Genomic DNA, 15114 nt, shown 5'->3' with positions numbered 1-15114 from the left:
GGGGGGGGGGGGGCAGTCCGCCATCTAGTTCATAGAACTCCATATGGTTTTGTATATCCCACTGACTCACGTTCCAGTGAGGAGCCCCCACCGGGAGGACGTACATAGTAGGGCCTTCGTCCTGCTCCTCCCGCCCAACACTCCCTGCTGACAGGCGCCGATATTGTGTGTGCACGATACGAGTTGTGATATCATCGGTGATAACTAAGTGGGTAAAGGCAAATAACGTTGAGAAGGCAGCAGTCCGACTATTATGGTCCATCTGTGTGTGGGAGATGTATACAAGTCCGTTTGCGTTGTACTTTTAGCTTTAAAGTCTCACTGTACCACTGACAAAGTATCCGATCAATTAAAAAAATAAGAAGAACAAAAAAAAACACACACACACCGACCGACGGCGGGGCGAAATGTGCCGTTCGGACTAGACGATTTCATGTCCGTTCAGACGATGGCTTTTGGGTTCTCCCTGATCATGAAAAAGTGTCTGGTGGCCCTAGAGACGAGGCAGCCAATCATGGAAAAAGTGTCTGGTGGCCTAGAGACGAGGCAGCCAATCATGACAAAAGTGTCTACTACGGTCGTGAGTCCGGTCGTGAGTATGCTCGGCATCGGCCAGACAGTGGCCTTGTGGTTAGAGTGTCCGCCCTGAAACTGGGCGGTCTTGGGTTCGATCCCCGGCCGCGGGTCATACCAAAGACTGTAAAAAATGGGACCCAATGCCCTCCCTGCTTGGCACTCAGTATCAATGGGTTGGATTGGGGGGGGGGGGGGGGAGAGACAAATCAACTCATCAAAATGACTCCCGAGCGCGGCACGGCTGCATCTCACCGCTCCTTGGAGATCAAGGATCAAATGCGGAGAACGTGTTTGACAAATCGTAGGACTTTGTATGACTTTGACTTTGAGTACTATATATGCCAGCAGCTTAGCAGCAGCTGGTAAAAATAAAAATAATAATACACATGTGTGTTTTCACGGCCCAGCGGGACTCTGGTCCCCCGAGTCTGTGGAGGACACGGACACCGAGCAGCGCCGTCTCTTGGCGGCGGTGCCGCCACCGCCACCGCCCGAGGAGGAGGAGGTCGAGGAGGAGGAGGAGCAGCGAAGCATGCTGGGATGGAAGCCCGCGTGGCGCCGGGCGTGCTTGGTCAGGTGGTCGCTGCGCATGAAGCTCTTGGCGCACAGCGGGCAGCCGAAGCGCTTCTCGCCCGTGTGCGTGCGGTAGTGGCGCGTCAGCTCGTCCGAGCGCGAGAAGCGCTTGCCGCAGTCCGGCCACGTGCACTCGAACGGGCGCTCGCCTGGAGGAGGGACACGCACGCACGCACACACCGCACACACACACACACACACACACACACACACACACACACACACACACATAAAACGAAACACACATCATACCAACACAAACACACACGGAAAAAAGAGGGAGATAAAAAGGGAAAAGTAAAGTTAGACGAAAACTGATAAATGGACAAAATATTTATGTGTATTGTGGAGCACCCCCCCCCCCCCCCCCCCCCCCCCCCGTTTTCACAAACGCATGTACTTTTGTACTGTGTGACAATAAACATCTTGAATCTTGAAATACATGCTTTCATTTAACTATTTTTTTCTTCTTTTCTTGTAGAAAATAAATTTGGTAATTTGTTACCAATTTTTGGTCTATTTCTTTCTTTCTTTTTGAGTGGTGCAACCACTCCAAGGAACAGCAATGTCCGTGTTAACCTATGTATGTGTGACTATGTTACTATGAGTACCAGTAGGGGCAAAAGTGGCGCTGCTGTGCCAGAAACAGAGAGAGAGAGATAGTGCTGCACTGTTGCCTGCTAATGAGAGAGAGAGAGAGAGAGAGAGAGAGAGAGAGAGAGAGAGAGAGAGAGAGAGAGAGAGAGAGATAGAGGGGGGGGGGGGGGATCAGGGGGAGAGGGGAGTTGCACCACTCAGTTCACACGGGTGTGATTTTTTCTTTTTACTGTTGACTTTTGTATTGCATGAGTAATCCACGTCATATACAATAAGAGTACATTACATATACTGTCATTGTAAATAAATGTCAAACTACATTGTCTCTGTCGGGGGGGAAATATCTCATAATGTCCAAAACTAGCAAAAACTGTCCAAAAATAGCAGACCTACAAGCTTGTAGCGCGGCACTCGGTGCCGCGCTATGAGCTTGTAGATCTGCTATTTTTCAATAGCTAAAGCATAACATAATGCTTAGTTAAAACACTAAAAGGGGTTCCCACCAGGAATGGGTTAAGTAAGTGTACTCAGTGACTTTATGCCACTGCTGAAGCGGTTTCTCAATTGTTATCAGGAAACCTGTCCTGCTTGTCACAGCACTTTTTCTAGGAACATAATTTGGCAAACGTCCCAACTCGACTGACAAATACTGAGTCATAACAGCACACTGATAAAAGACACACACGCGCACGCACGCACACACCCTCACACGCACGCAGGCACACACGCACGCTGTCTGTTACAGGTAAAGTTCGGTATTCAAAATGTACTTGAGTATAAGTACAACAGTCTATGATTAAAATAAATGGTAAATGGTGCATTTATATAGCGCCTTTATCCAAGGCGCTTTACAGAGATTGTGCATTACATTCACCCATTCATACACCGATGGCAGCGGAAACCATGCAAGGCACCAACTAGCACATCGGGAGCAAGTAGGCTACTCGTTATGGTGCGTTCACACGGGCAGACGCAATGACGCCGTCTACCATTCATTGTCAATGGAAGCACAACGTCATGACGATGCAAAGATAAAGTCTACCATTCACTGTCAATGGAAGCACAGCAACATGACGATGGTGTGTCAACGCACAATTATGCAGAAGATCCTGGCCATGTCACGAGTTTTCAAATGCATGAAATGTATACAAATCCTTTGAAAATAGCAGATCGACCAGCTCACAGTGCTACCAGCTCACAGCGCGTTGTGAGCTGGTAGATCGACTATGTCCAGATTTCCAAAGGTAGTCTGAAGTGGTTTTGTAATAAATAATGATAATTAAAATCTACAAAGTAAGTACTGTTTTCAAATAATAAATGATATAGCCACAAGTAAAAGTGCAATATTTGAGGTGTAGTGGAGTAAAAGTAAAAGTAAAAAATAAATAAATAAAAATGTGTTCAGTACTTGAGTAAATGTACTTATTAGTGACTTTGCACCACTGACTGTCTACAACCAACCGTGCAGAAAAAAGAACATCATGCGAACATAAAAATAGCACATCCTACAACAACAAACCACAGAGAGAACACATTGTAACAGACTACAGTACACCAGCACGCCCACCCATCCACCCACGTGGTCTCTCTATCTCTCTCTCTGTCTCTCTGTCTCTCTCTCTGTCTCTCTCTCTGTCTCTCTCTCTGTCTCTCTCTCTGTCTCTCTCTCTATCTCTCTCTCTGTCTCTCTGTCTCTCTCTCTGTCTCTCTCTCTGTCTCTCTCTGTCTGTCTCTGTCTCTCTCTCTCTCTCTGTCTCTCTATCTCTCTCTCTGTCTGTCTCTCTCTCTGTCTCTGTCTCTCTCTCTGTCTCTCTCTCTATCTCTCTCTCTGTCTCTCTGTCTCTCTCTCTGTCTCTCTCTCTGTCTCTGTCTCTCTCTCTCTCTCTGTCTCTCTGTCTCTCTGTCTGTCTCTCTCTCTCTCTCTCTCTCTCTCTCTCTCTCTCTCTCTCTGTCTCTGTCTCTCTGTCTGTCTCTCTCTCTCTCTCTCTGTCTCTCTGTCTCTCTCTCTAAAACACGTCTGCTCTTGTGATGTTTACAACCTCAGAGATGACGTCGCTACTAGCTAGGAGGAACTGTAGTGGTGCAGGGGGGAGGGGCGGGTGAGGGGGAGGGGGAGAGGGAGGGGGAGGATGGGAGGGGAGGGGAAGGTTACCTCCGAACACCACCGTGCAGTCAGAGGAACATGTGGGGACAGCAGCCAGCCAGGGTTGCCATGTCCGCTTATTATAAGCACCTTTTGGGATTTGTTTCTGTATAGTTGCTTGTAAATATTGGTAGACTTAAGCTGGGTTTATAAATAAATCTTTTTTTACTATAAATGTGCATAACATTTGCATTTTCTTTGTTTTTTTTACCTAATTTCCTCTACAAAGTCCTAGTAGTATAAGTAGTAGTAAGGTTGAAATCTCATTTTTGCAGGTAGAAATACATCCGGGTCTTGCAGGGTTAAGTTGTTTCTAAACGTGTAATAATTGCTGATTTGGGCTTGTTTCCTAATGTAAATCAGTGATTCTCACACATTTCCGTGTCAAGGACCCTCACATTATATTGTATTTGTCCAACTAAGGACCCTATAGGGCCTAGATCTAAAAATATATTTCCCTCACACAATCTGGCAACACAGCCATGCAGCCAGCCAGCAGTGTCGCAGTGACCCCGCATGTGTTCACTGACTTATCTCCACATTGTGTGTGTGTGTGTGTGTGTGTGTGTGTGTGTGTGTGTGTGTGTGTGTGTGTGTGACCCGAGTACCAAAACATCCAATTGACACTATAGGCTAAACGAATGCAACGGGAGATAAATCTGACCCAACACTGCAGCAAATCTCCAAAAAAACAGCCGATCTACAAGCATACAAGTGTAGATCGGAGATCCATCTGCAACTATGAGAAAAAGGGGGTAAAATAAGTAGTTACTCAACAAACAAAAAAAAAGTACTCGTATCGGTACTCGGCGAGTACTAAAAATGAAGTACTTGTACTCGTACTCTGTCTGGGAAAAAGCTCCTATACTTGATCCATGATCATACTAAGATACAGCGTCACACAAAACAAAACAGCATCAAAAGTGTCTCGCAGCAGCTGCAGGTCTGCCACATTAATAACTTGTGATGTTTTTTACGATATATATGCAAATGTGGCATCATCATGTCCCGGGTGGCCGGGTCACAGTATTCATTTAGCCCAGTGGCTTTCAACCATAGAGTAATAAAAGGGTAGAGACTGAACCGGAGCGTCAGCCCCCCCCCCCCCCCCTTCAGTAGAAGTTGCTCAGTGGCGTTTTGAAGCACCCAGAAGACTGCCGGAAGTTTATAACTAAATGGCTCGAGTGAGCGGAAATTAAGCCCCGGACCTCAAATTTGATGTCCGGGGCTTACGCACATGACGTCACTGGACGTCCGTCCACCGGGTGCAGTACTTAGTTTAGACAGTTTTTGGTTTAGACTAGTCATTGGTTAGACCAGTCATCAACTACAACCTATCTCAAACCCTCACCCTAAACCTAACCTCCCACGGGGCAGCACACCTAAACCTAACCTTAACCCATGTCTAACCAATGACTAGTCTAAACTAAGTATATGCACCCCCCGTCCACCTCCATGAAAGTGCTGCAGTTCCACTTTTCGCCAGTAGGTAGTGGCAGCTTCAACGTTAATTGGATAGCCTTACTGGGGGCTTGCTTTCAACCCTTTTCAAGGCCCATTATGTATTAACCATTTGAGCCACACTAGACAGAGCACCATTTGATGAGATTCATAGCCTGATCCCCAGACCCATGCAGGACAAGATTTTGGTCCACAATTCCATGCTGTATTGACGTTGGTAGGTCGATATAGCATTAGGAGAGATAACAGGCAAACGTCCATCAACATAATTGTTTTACATTCTCTAATTCTGTAGACTTTCTTGTAAATTAAGTAATGCGGGTGTTTAACAAAAAAAATTACTCTTGAGAGCGTAAAATGAAACCAAATGAGGGTCCATTTGGTTTAATTTTACGCTCTCAAGAGTTAAAAGTTCCTGGTTACCAATTAACTCTCCATCATTTAGCTGCATGGGGACCACCTGGAACCCCCTCAGGGACCACCGGTGGTCCTCGGACCACTGGTTTAAAACCACTGATATTAGCCTATCAGACACATGCTCTCGGCAGATTAGACTATCTATAGCCCACCCTCGGCAAGACCTATGCTGTAGACTAGGCTATCATTTGTTTGGGCGGATGTTGCGGGATTTTAGCGGAAATATCGCATAAGGAAATGACGTTGATGCTTTACAAATCAGTTTACATTATCCGCGAATGAAACAAGTGTTGTGATTGGTCGGGAAAATATCGTATCCGGGCCTCCGGGGGAAATACATCCGACGGACGTTCCGGAGGATACATCCGCCGATAGCTTCGCTGCCTTATACGTTGTGGACAGGCTTTTCTTTTCGCAGATAAGTAAGCCTGGGACCGAGGCTAGCCTAAAACAAACAAACAACCAATAATCTTCTTTTGTTTTAATCATTTACCTTGATAAATGTCAATTACGTATTATTAGGCCTATAATACAAAACAAATGCAAGGATAAGAATAAGATATGCGTAATAATATCTGACCTTGTTGTGGTGTGTTATTATAGCCTACAGCTACAGGCTGGCTATCATTCACAGTTCACACCATGTGCACAACAACACACACCATGTGCACAACAACACACTTTAGTTGCAATGTCGTGTAATAGCGTGCACGGACACACGCACGCATAATGGGCGGTGGCGTTTATATTATATAGCCCGAGACAGTACGTTCCCAGAACACAATCTCTGTGTGCGTGTCAACATCTCCACACACACACACACACACACACACACACACACACACACACACACACACACACACACACACACACACACACACACACAGTGACACGACAGCGCCGGCTGCGGTCACACCCCCCCAGCTGTGCCAATTCATGGGAGGGCCTCTCTCTTCCTTTCCTATAATCTGTTATCCATTTGCAGTAACACAACGTGTCTCTCCTCTCTCTCTCTCTCTCTCTCTCTCTCCTTGGCACGCATGTTTGTGTCAGTTGACATGAACTGTCGCCTAAACAACACGAACATATAAATATCATATTTCAGTTTCTCATACAGAGAGAGAGGGGGGGGGCTTATAGTAAAGAACAGCCAATTTGTGTGTGTGTGTGGGTGTGTGTGGGGTGTGTGTGTGTGTGTGTGGGGGGGGGGGGTGTGTGTGTGTGTGTGTGTGTGTGTGTGTGTGTGCGTGTGGGGGGGGGGGGCTGTAGCGATCGGCTATTTTTACACCTTGAAAAAAACTGAGAAATGTGTTTTAGCGTTTCGTGTACTTGTTTTTACATCATATAAATTACATGCATGATTGGTTTGTTGTCATTGTCGTCAGTATGCCCCCCCCCCAAAACACACACGCACGCACGCACGCGCGCGCGCATACACACACACACACACACACACACACACACACACACTCACCCGTGTGCACCCTGAGGTGCGCTTTGAGGTGCGACGACTTCCCGTAGGTTTTTCCGCAGCCCGCAAAGGGACAGCAGTGCCTCTTCTCTGGACCGGGAGGAGGAGGCCGGTGTCCCGGCGTGGAGGAGCCGGTGGTGGCGGCGGAGGTTGATAATAACGCCCTCTTGTTGCGGTGACTCCGTGGCCGTTTGGCCGCCAGGGGGGTCACCGCGACGGGGACCGGGTGCAGGCTCCGGGTAGGATTCTTCCGCGGAGAAGACCCTCGAGCTGCCGGTGGTGGCGGTGACACCGAACCACCCGGTGGCGGTGACACTGAACCACCCGGTGGCGGTGCGTCCACCCCGGGGACGCCGCACCGGGCTTGGTGGCCGCCGCCGCTCGGTATCCCACCCGCGATGCCCGGCGGTGGGTGTGGTGGTGGGACCGGGTCCATCTTAATGTCCTGCTGGTGGTCGCTGTCCCCCGCGGCCCCGTGTCCGTGGTGGTCGCTGTCCCCCGCGGCCCCGTGTCCGTGGTGGTCGCTGTCCCCCGCGGCCCCGTGGCGGTTGTTGTTCAAGTCGGGGTGGTTGTTGTTGTTATTGTTGTTGTTGTGGTTGCATCGGTTCAGGTCCAGCAGGATCATGGCCACCATCAGTAAAGTCCTGCTCTCCTGGCTCTCTTTCAGCGAGGTGCTGTCCTCCTCCGATGCCGGCAGCGTCGCGTCGGCGCCGGCGGGACAACCGGAGACCTCACCCGCCGCCGGCCCCAGGGAGACGCTCCCTCCCCCGGGACCCAGGGCCACCTCACCCGGGCCCAGGCACACCGAGAGACGGTGGTGGTGATGATGATGATGCGTCTCTGCGGCCAAATCCACCTCCGACATCATCTTGACTTTATGAATTCACCATCCATGCATGGATGGATGAGACCGTTAATGTTTATGATCCGCTGTGAGAGAAATGACTTAATGACCAGATCCAGTCCAGATGCTGCTCCCCTCTCTCCCTCTCTCTCTCTCTCTCTCCAACTCCAGAAATCAACCCGATCAAACGGACATGTGACAGATCACAGATAAATAAATCACCACACACACACACCGCACTGCCTCCGTCCTAGCTCGCCCCGCCGGGAAACATGTGCTCCTCCTCTGTCTCTCTCTCTCTCTCTCATAGCCTTAGATACACGTGTCTCGTGCTCTCTCGTCAAAAATCAATGTGATGATTGCGGTGGTGTTGTATTGTATTAGGCAGATATAATATTCTCCCCCGGCGTAAAATGAAGTTTAAAGTTGTGCTAATCGTGTGTTTCCCCCATGCAGCTCTGGCTGGATAAAATAGCCTATACAATATAATCTGGTCTGATTAAAATACCAGATTAAACCAAGGACGGTTTTTTTTCCTCCTTCTCCTATAATCGATGGTGTTGTGTCCTTAGCTGTCCTCGCTCTCTCTCTCTCTCTCTGTGACACATGCGTCAACTTGTCCTTATTTTACTGCATGTTGGAGAGCCTCTCTCTCTCTCTCTCTCTCTCTCTCTCTGAACTCTCCAAGAACCAAATTCGCGGAATCCCACGGCGTCACGACGGAAACGCGCACCGATTGGCCAAGGAGGGAGCGGTGACGCGGCACTTGGAATAGCCCCCCACGTCAAGTAGTAGCGAGCGGCCAATCGGCGTCGGCGACGGAGAGGGGGCAGGGTCCCGCGCGTGTGCGTGCGCGCGTGTGTGCGTGCGCGCGTGTGTGTGTGTGTGTGTGTGTGTGTGTGTGTGTGAGAGAGAGAGAGAGAGAGAGCAGCAATATGCTTACTTTGACCCCTTCGGGGGAAAAAAAATCTTGAGTGTATAAAAAGAAACCAGGTCCATTTGGTTTAATTTTACACTCTCAAGAGTTACATTATTGTTAAACATCTGCATTACTTAATTTACAAGAAGTGTATACAATTAGAGAATGTAGAATAATTGTTATTTTGATCCAACGTCTGCCTGTTACATCTCTCCTCCTAACATCAATACAGCATGGAAATGTGGACATAATCTTATCCAATGACAACTAAATATATTCTCTAGTTTTGGGTCTGAAAGGCGAACGGGAACCCCTTCTGGTGTTTATAGCATTATGTTATACTTTAGCTATTGAAAAATAGCAGATCTACAAGCTCATAGTGCAGCACCGAGTGCCGCGCTACGAGCTAGCAGATCTGCTATTTTTTTTTAAATCGTGAAAATGTGTGCAAATCCTTGAATACATATTCTTTCAGAGCGAACGATTTTAACTCAAATCTTTGCTTCTGGGGAACAACATATGTGTAGATGTCGCGGCGGCCAATTACATATATTTTTTTGGGGGGTCCTTGACATGAAAATGTTTTGAGAACCACTGACACAGAAACATAGGGTTTTTCAGAAACTCTTAGTATTTAGAAGACATTTGTAAAATCATCCTCAGGTCTAGTAAATGGGATAAATAATGGCGCTTGATGTGGATAAAAGGTTTAACACATTTTGGGCGGGAACCCCTTTTGGTGTTTTAAGCACTATGTTATACTATTTAGCTATTGGAAAAAAAGCAGATCTACAAGCTCATAGCGCGGCACCGAGTGCCGCGCTATGAACTTGTAGGTCTGCTATTTTTGAAAAATCGTGAAAATATTGAGCACCATGCACTGATACAGAAACATAAGGTATTTCAGAAAACCGTTTAGAAGACATTTTTTTAAATTTCGACGTCAACGTTCATATACTGTACTGTACTGTTTATACTGTATGCTGTTCCTGCAGCAGCCTGCAGGAACCAGCATGCAGCATGCAGCCATGCAGCAAGCCGTGCAGAGGTCATGACCTTCTGGTGCCCTTCACAGCACACCTGCACCGTTAACATCCATCACACAATGCACCACCACACTTTCATGGCAAAATGGTGCATTTACATAGCGCCCTTTATCCAAGGCGCTTTACATAGATTGTGCATTACATTCACCCATTCTAATGAGTGGGTGAATGTAATGCATCTATCTATGTAAAGCGCCTTGGATACACACACACATTCACACACCTTTACATAGATTGTGCATTACATTCACCCATTCACACACACACACATATACTGTACACACACACCGATGGCGGAGGAAACCATGCAAGGCACAAATCTGCACAAATCGGGAGCAATTTAGGGGTTCTTGCTCAGTCTTGCTCAAAATCGGTGATCTCTATAGTCATGTATAAAGACGGGTCTGTTTCTCGTGTGTGTGTGTGTGTGTGTGTGTGTGTGTGTGTGTGTGTGTGTGTGTGTGTGTGTGTGTGTGTGTGTGTGTGTGTGTGTGTGTGTGTGTGTGTGTGTGAGAGAGAGGAGAGAGAGAGGTAGAGACTGAGCTGCTCTTCCTAACCATATGCCCACTGTACCAAGACATCAGAGACATATACTTCCCATTCCCACGGATTACAATCACACAAGGACAGTTTGAAAATCACGCAAATGTTTAAATGAATGCTATAACATTGAAATACTGCTGTCAACTTTCAACAGTCTAAAGCTAATGTCTCCTATATGGATGTATAAAGTTATATCTCTGACAGAAAATGCATTTTTAAATCATTTTTATATAGTTTCACAAGATAGTATAACTCAAAGTGTTAATTATGTTACACATCTCTGTTTACACCTTTATTTTATTGTTTTATCTTGATTGTCTTGTTCCACTTTTGCTTTGGCAATGTAAAAAACGTATGTTTTCTCATGCCAATAAAGCTCCTTTGAATTGAATTGAGAGGAGGAGGAAGGGGGGGGCAGGGGGGTGGGGGGTGGCGGGGGTGGGGCGGGCTTGGAAACGTAACAGGATCCTTGTGCTCCAAACCCTTCCAAGGAGCTGCTGGAGACGGTTGGGTTCATTCAAGGTCCTTCATTCAAGTTCCTAGAAGCATGGGGGCGGGCCCTGGAGGAGCATGGGGGTGGGCCCTCCCCTCAAAAATACCCCTCCCCTCCCTCTCTCCAGTCGCTACATTGTATGTGCTCCCTAGTAACCTCGCGTCACCGGGCTTTCCACCTCGTATCGGAGGAAAGCCTGGTCTGTGTTACAACATTGCCGTGTGAACCAACCGGTCTGGAGCCGATGATATTGCTAGAACTGCAGCCTCACTCCCCATCTTCCACCGTAGTCTGAAAACCCAACCTTTTCAGACTCCATCATGGCCCCAGCCCTTTAGATAGCACTTTATATTTACAATGTAGGCATTTAGCAGACGCTCTTAATCCAGAGCGATTTACATTAAGCATTATATAGACTTGGATAGCATTTTATACAGATTTATAGCATGTTACGTAGACAGCACTAGAATTGCATTTTATGTAGTCATAGAACTTCATAGTATATATGTATATGAAGAACGAAAATATCACATGGATGCAACTGGGACGTATCCTCAGTGATGTATCCCAAGGTCATCGGGGTTTCGGGTCTCGCAAACATCATATCATGATCAAGTCCCGATTTACGTCCCAGTAGCTACCCTCGTTCAGACCCACTAGGGAAAGACAGGGCCGCACAATCAGTTGGAACCACTCCGGAACTACTATGCCGGGACTGAGAGGTACAATTCTGGCATGTGGAGGGACTAGGCTCTGTGGGTTGCCTCCTGTCCGGGCCCCTCCTACGTCTCACCTGGTCCACTCCTGCTCTCACCAGGAGTACAGCGAGGGCCTGTGCGTTGCACCAGACTCCCAGCACCAGACACTTCATTCAGGAGTGGTGGATTCTTGAGCCGCAATGGTTCTGCAGGCTCCACCGCTGGTATATTATAGTATATTATATATGTATAGTTTAATACATATAGTTTCCTTATATAGATAAATTCCACTGTTATGTTCTTAGCGTACGCATGTTTCATGATAACTATTTTTTATGTATGTGATGTATTGCCATGCTTTTTGTTCTTGCTTATTGTAAATCACTCTGGATTAAGAGTGTCTGCTAAATGCCTAAATGGTAAATTGTAATTGTAAATTGCTACGTCATGTTGTAGTATTGTTTTGTAGTCATCAGGCAGGAAGAATCATCCGGAACTTCCTTTTCCCTCAAACCGGGAAGAATAACGATAAAAGCGCTCTCGTATCCTGCGGCTTTTATTGTGAAAAATCGGTTTTAGGGGAAAGGAAGTTCCGGAAGATTGATGACAAAACAGTACTACAACATGACGTAGCGATATCATCCTCCCGACCGGTTCATGAACCCGAAAAAGGAATGCTGCCCAGGCTAGCTCCCTAGCAGTACAGGAGCAGTGGTCCTCAAAGGTGAGGCCAGGGGTCCTTGAGGGGGTCCCGATGGGGTCCGAGGCCAGGGGTCCTTGAGGGGGTCCCGGGGGTCCGAGGCCAGGGGTCCTTGAGGGGGTCCTGGGGGGTCCGAGGCCAGGGGTCCTTGAGGGGGTCCCGGGGGGGGGGTCCGAGGCCAGGGGTCCTTGAGGGGGTCCCGGGGGGGTCCAAGGCCAGGGGTCCTTGAGGGGGTCTGGGGGGGGGGGTCTCCAGCTAAATGACTTGACATAGTATCAAAATCAGGTAAACCACTTTAGCCCTACTTTGCTATTTATACTGCAATAAAAAAAAATGAAGAAAATAAAAAGGACTTTTTGTTGTTTACATCGTAAATCTACAATCTACTGTAGATCAGGTTTATTGTGTCGATGATGGGTTAGGAATTAAGATATTAGTCTATTTATGTGGCATTATCAGTGCATGCTACAGGCAGGTTTGTGATTGGGAAGCGCCCACAGGAGGCACAGAGTGAGTCAGTGTTGATTTTGTCGACTAAAACTACGACGAAAAATGTTTGTCGACTACCTTTTTCCACTGACGGAAACTAAATGGAAACTACATGAAAACTAAGCTATTATGATGACTACAACTAAGACTAAATATACCGAGGATTCCATCAACAAATAAAAACTAGACTAAAATGTTAGGAAGGGTCAAGGAAGGACAAGAGATCCAGTAGAAGTCATTTTACACTTGGTTGCATGCTGAAAATAGCCGATCTACACGCGTTGTGAGCTTGTAGATCGGCTATTTTCGTCATTACGACGGCATCAAGGCCTGCCGAAATACATTTTAGTCGACTAAATCAACTGTAGATTTAGTCGACTAAAATCTTATGATATTTAGTCGACTAAAACTACACTAACAAACTAAGACATTCCAGGTGACTAAAATGTGACTAAAACTAAATGAAAACTATTCAAAAGACTACGACTATGAACTAAAATCAAAATTTGCTGCCAAAAACAACACTGCTAGATGGGAACCGGTTCTGTAGACACACACAGTATGAATGAATGAATGAATGAATGAATGAAATATTTATTTTCGTGTCATGCCACTTTGGCCCATCCCATATGGGATTATATGACACATTTCACAGATTACATTGGATACAACTGACACTACAGTCCTTCCTGTTCATACATATTTGTATATTATTCGAACAGTATGTAGCCTACAGTATTCCATTGTTTATTTTGAGTCTGTCCATATGTATGTCCCTATGTTTTTAAAAATCATGCTGATATTTTAAGTTTTTTCAGAAAACCTATAGGTCAGCATTTAGAAGGCGTTTTTAGAATCTGCCTCAATCCTAAATGCATGGGTTAAATTAAGTGTATTACTATTTTTAAACAGCATTCACTTCTGAATGCTTAAGTACTTTTAAAAGCAACTACCGGTACTTCTAGTAGCCTACCACTTTAACTCGAGTAAGCTTGAGTTAAAGTGACTTTCCCTTGTAGTTGAGTAATATAAGGCCTAGTAATATACAGATCATTTTGGGGGTCCTTGACATTTGTAGAATCGTTCCCATGTTGTTTTATTAGTCGGCTACTTCAAAAAAGCACAACTCAATACATAGACTGTTACTGTGGACGACATGCTGGAAAAGCATTACACTTGTTTACAACAGGGTCCACCATCTTCAATTCATCAGAACATTTAGAGATGTACACATATACACTTCTATATATTAAAAAAACAGGAAATCAGAGGGTAAAAATTGTGCAAAAAACATACAATAAGGGGAAAAGGGGGTGGGGGTGGGGTGGGGACTCAGATTTTACGTGGGCCATGTAGTTTCAAATTGCAGCCAGGGCTGGACTGGGACAAAAATTCGGCCCGGTCATTTTCGCGTGAATTTGGCCCAGACCGGCCCACCACAACCAGCGCGCAGATAGCAGAAACTCTACCACCCACTCCGTCGAGGCACACACACACAAACAAGCCCTAATACCACCACTTTTACAGAACAACATAAATGATACAAACAGTGCCGGTTCTAGGCGTTTAGTGGCCCTAAGCAACATAATATTATGAGCCCCCCCTCAAGGGGGGTCCAGAAAAATCTGTAAATTTGCCATGAAAATGCTTCAATCTGGTGCACTTTGAGATCAAAATTAAGAGGTTAGATCAGGCCGCCAGTTGATATTAACCTGCGGGCCGCATTAGGTGAAGGTGGGGGCCACATGTGGCCCTCAGGCCGCCAGTTGATATTAACCTGCGGGCCCCATTAGGTGAAGGTGGGGGCCACATGTGGCCCTCAGGCCGCCAGTTGATATTAACCTGCGGGCCGCATTAGGTGAAGGTGGGGGCCACATGTGGCCCTCAGGCCGCCAGTTGATATTAACCTGCGGGCCGCATTAGGTGAAGGTGGGGGCCACATGTGGGGTCCCAGTGTGGAGGGATGGTATGACAGACTGACTGGTGTAAACAGTGCCCCCAGTGGGGAGGGATGGTATGACAGACTGACTGGTATAAACAGTGCCCCCAGTGGGGAGGGATGGTATGACAGAGAGACTGGTATAAACCGCGTCCCCAGTGGGGAGGGATGGTATAAACAGCACCCCCAGTGTAGAGGGATGGTA

The 15114-nt window shown here is 46.8% G+C and overlaps 1 protein-coding gene across 1 annotated transcript; it reads right to left on the bottom strand.

Moving 5' to 3' along the window:
• Positions 1–900: 900 nt before the first annotated feature.
• Positions 901–8675, bottom strand: klf9 (Kruppel like factor 9). The gene is made up of 2 exons (XM_079515732.1): positions 7242–8675; positions 901–1298 (listed from the first exon to the last, which is right to left on the bottom strand). Exons 1-2 carry the CDS (start codon positions 8104–8106, stop codon positions 973–975), a joined length of 1191 nt encoding a protein of 396 aa, XP_079371858.1. The 5' UTR covers positions 8107–8675; the 3' UTR covers positions 901–972.
• Positions 8676–15114: the final 6439 nt, after the last annotated feature.

The sequence above is a fragment of the Electrona antarctica genome (assembly GCF_951216825.1).
Source record: "Electrona antarctica genome assembly, chromosome: 12".
NCBI classification, from domain to species: domain Eukaryota; kingdom Metazoa; phylum Chordata; class Actinopteri; order Myctophiformes; family Myctophidae; genus Electrona; species Electrona antarctica.
Note: the sequence above shows the minus strand (reverse complement) of the source record. Positions and strands in the feature narration are given on the sequence as shown.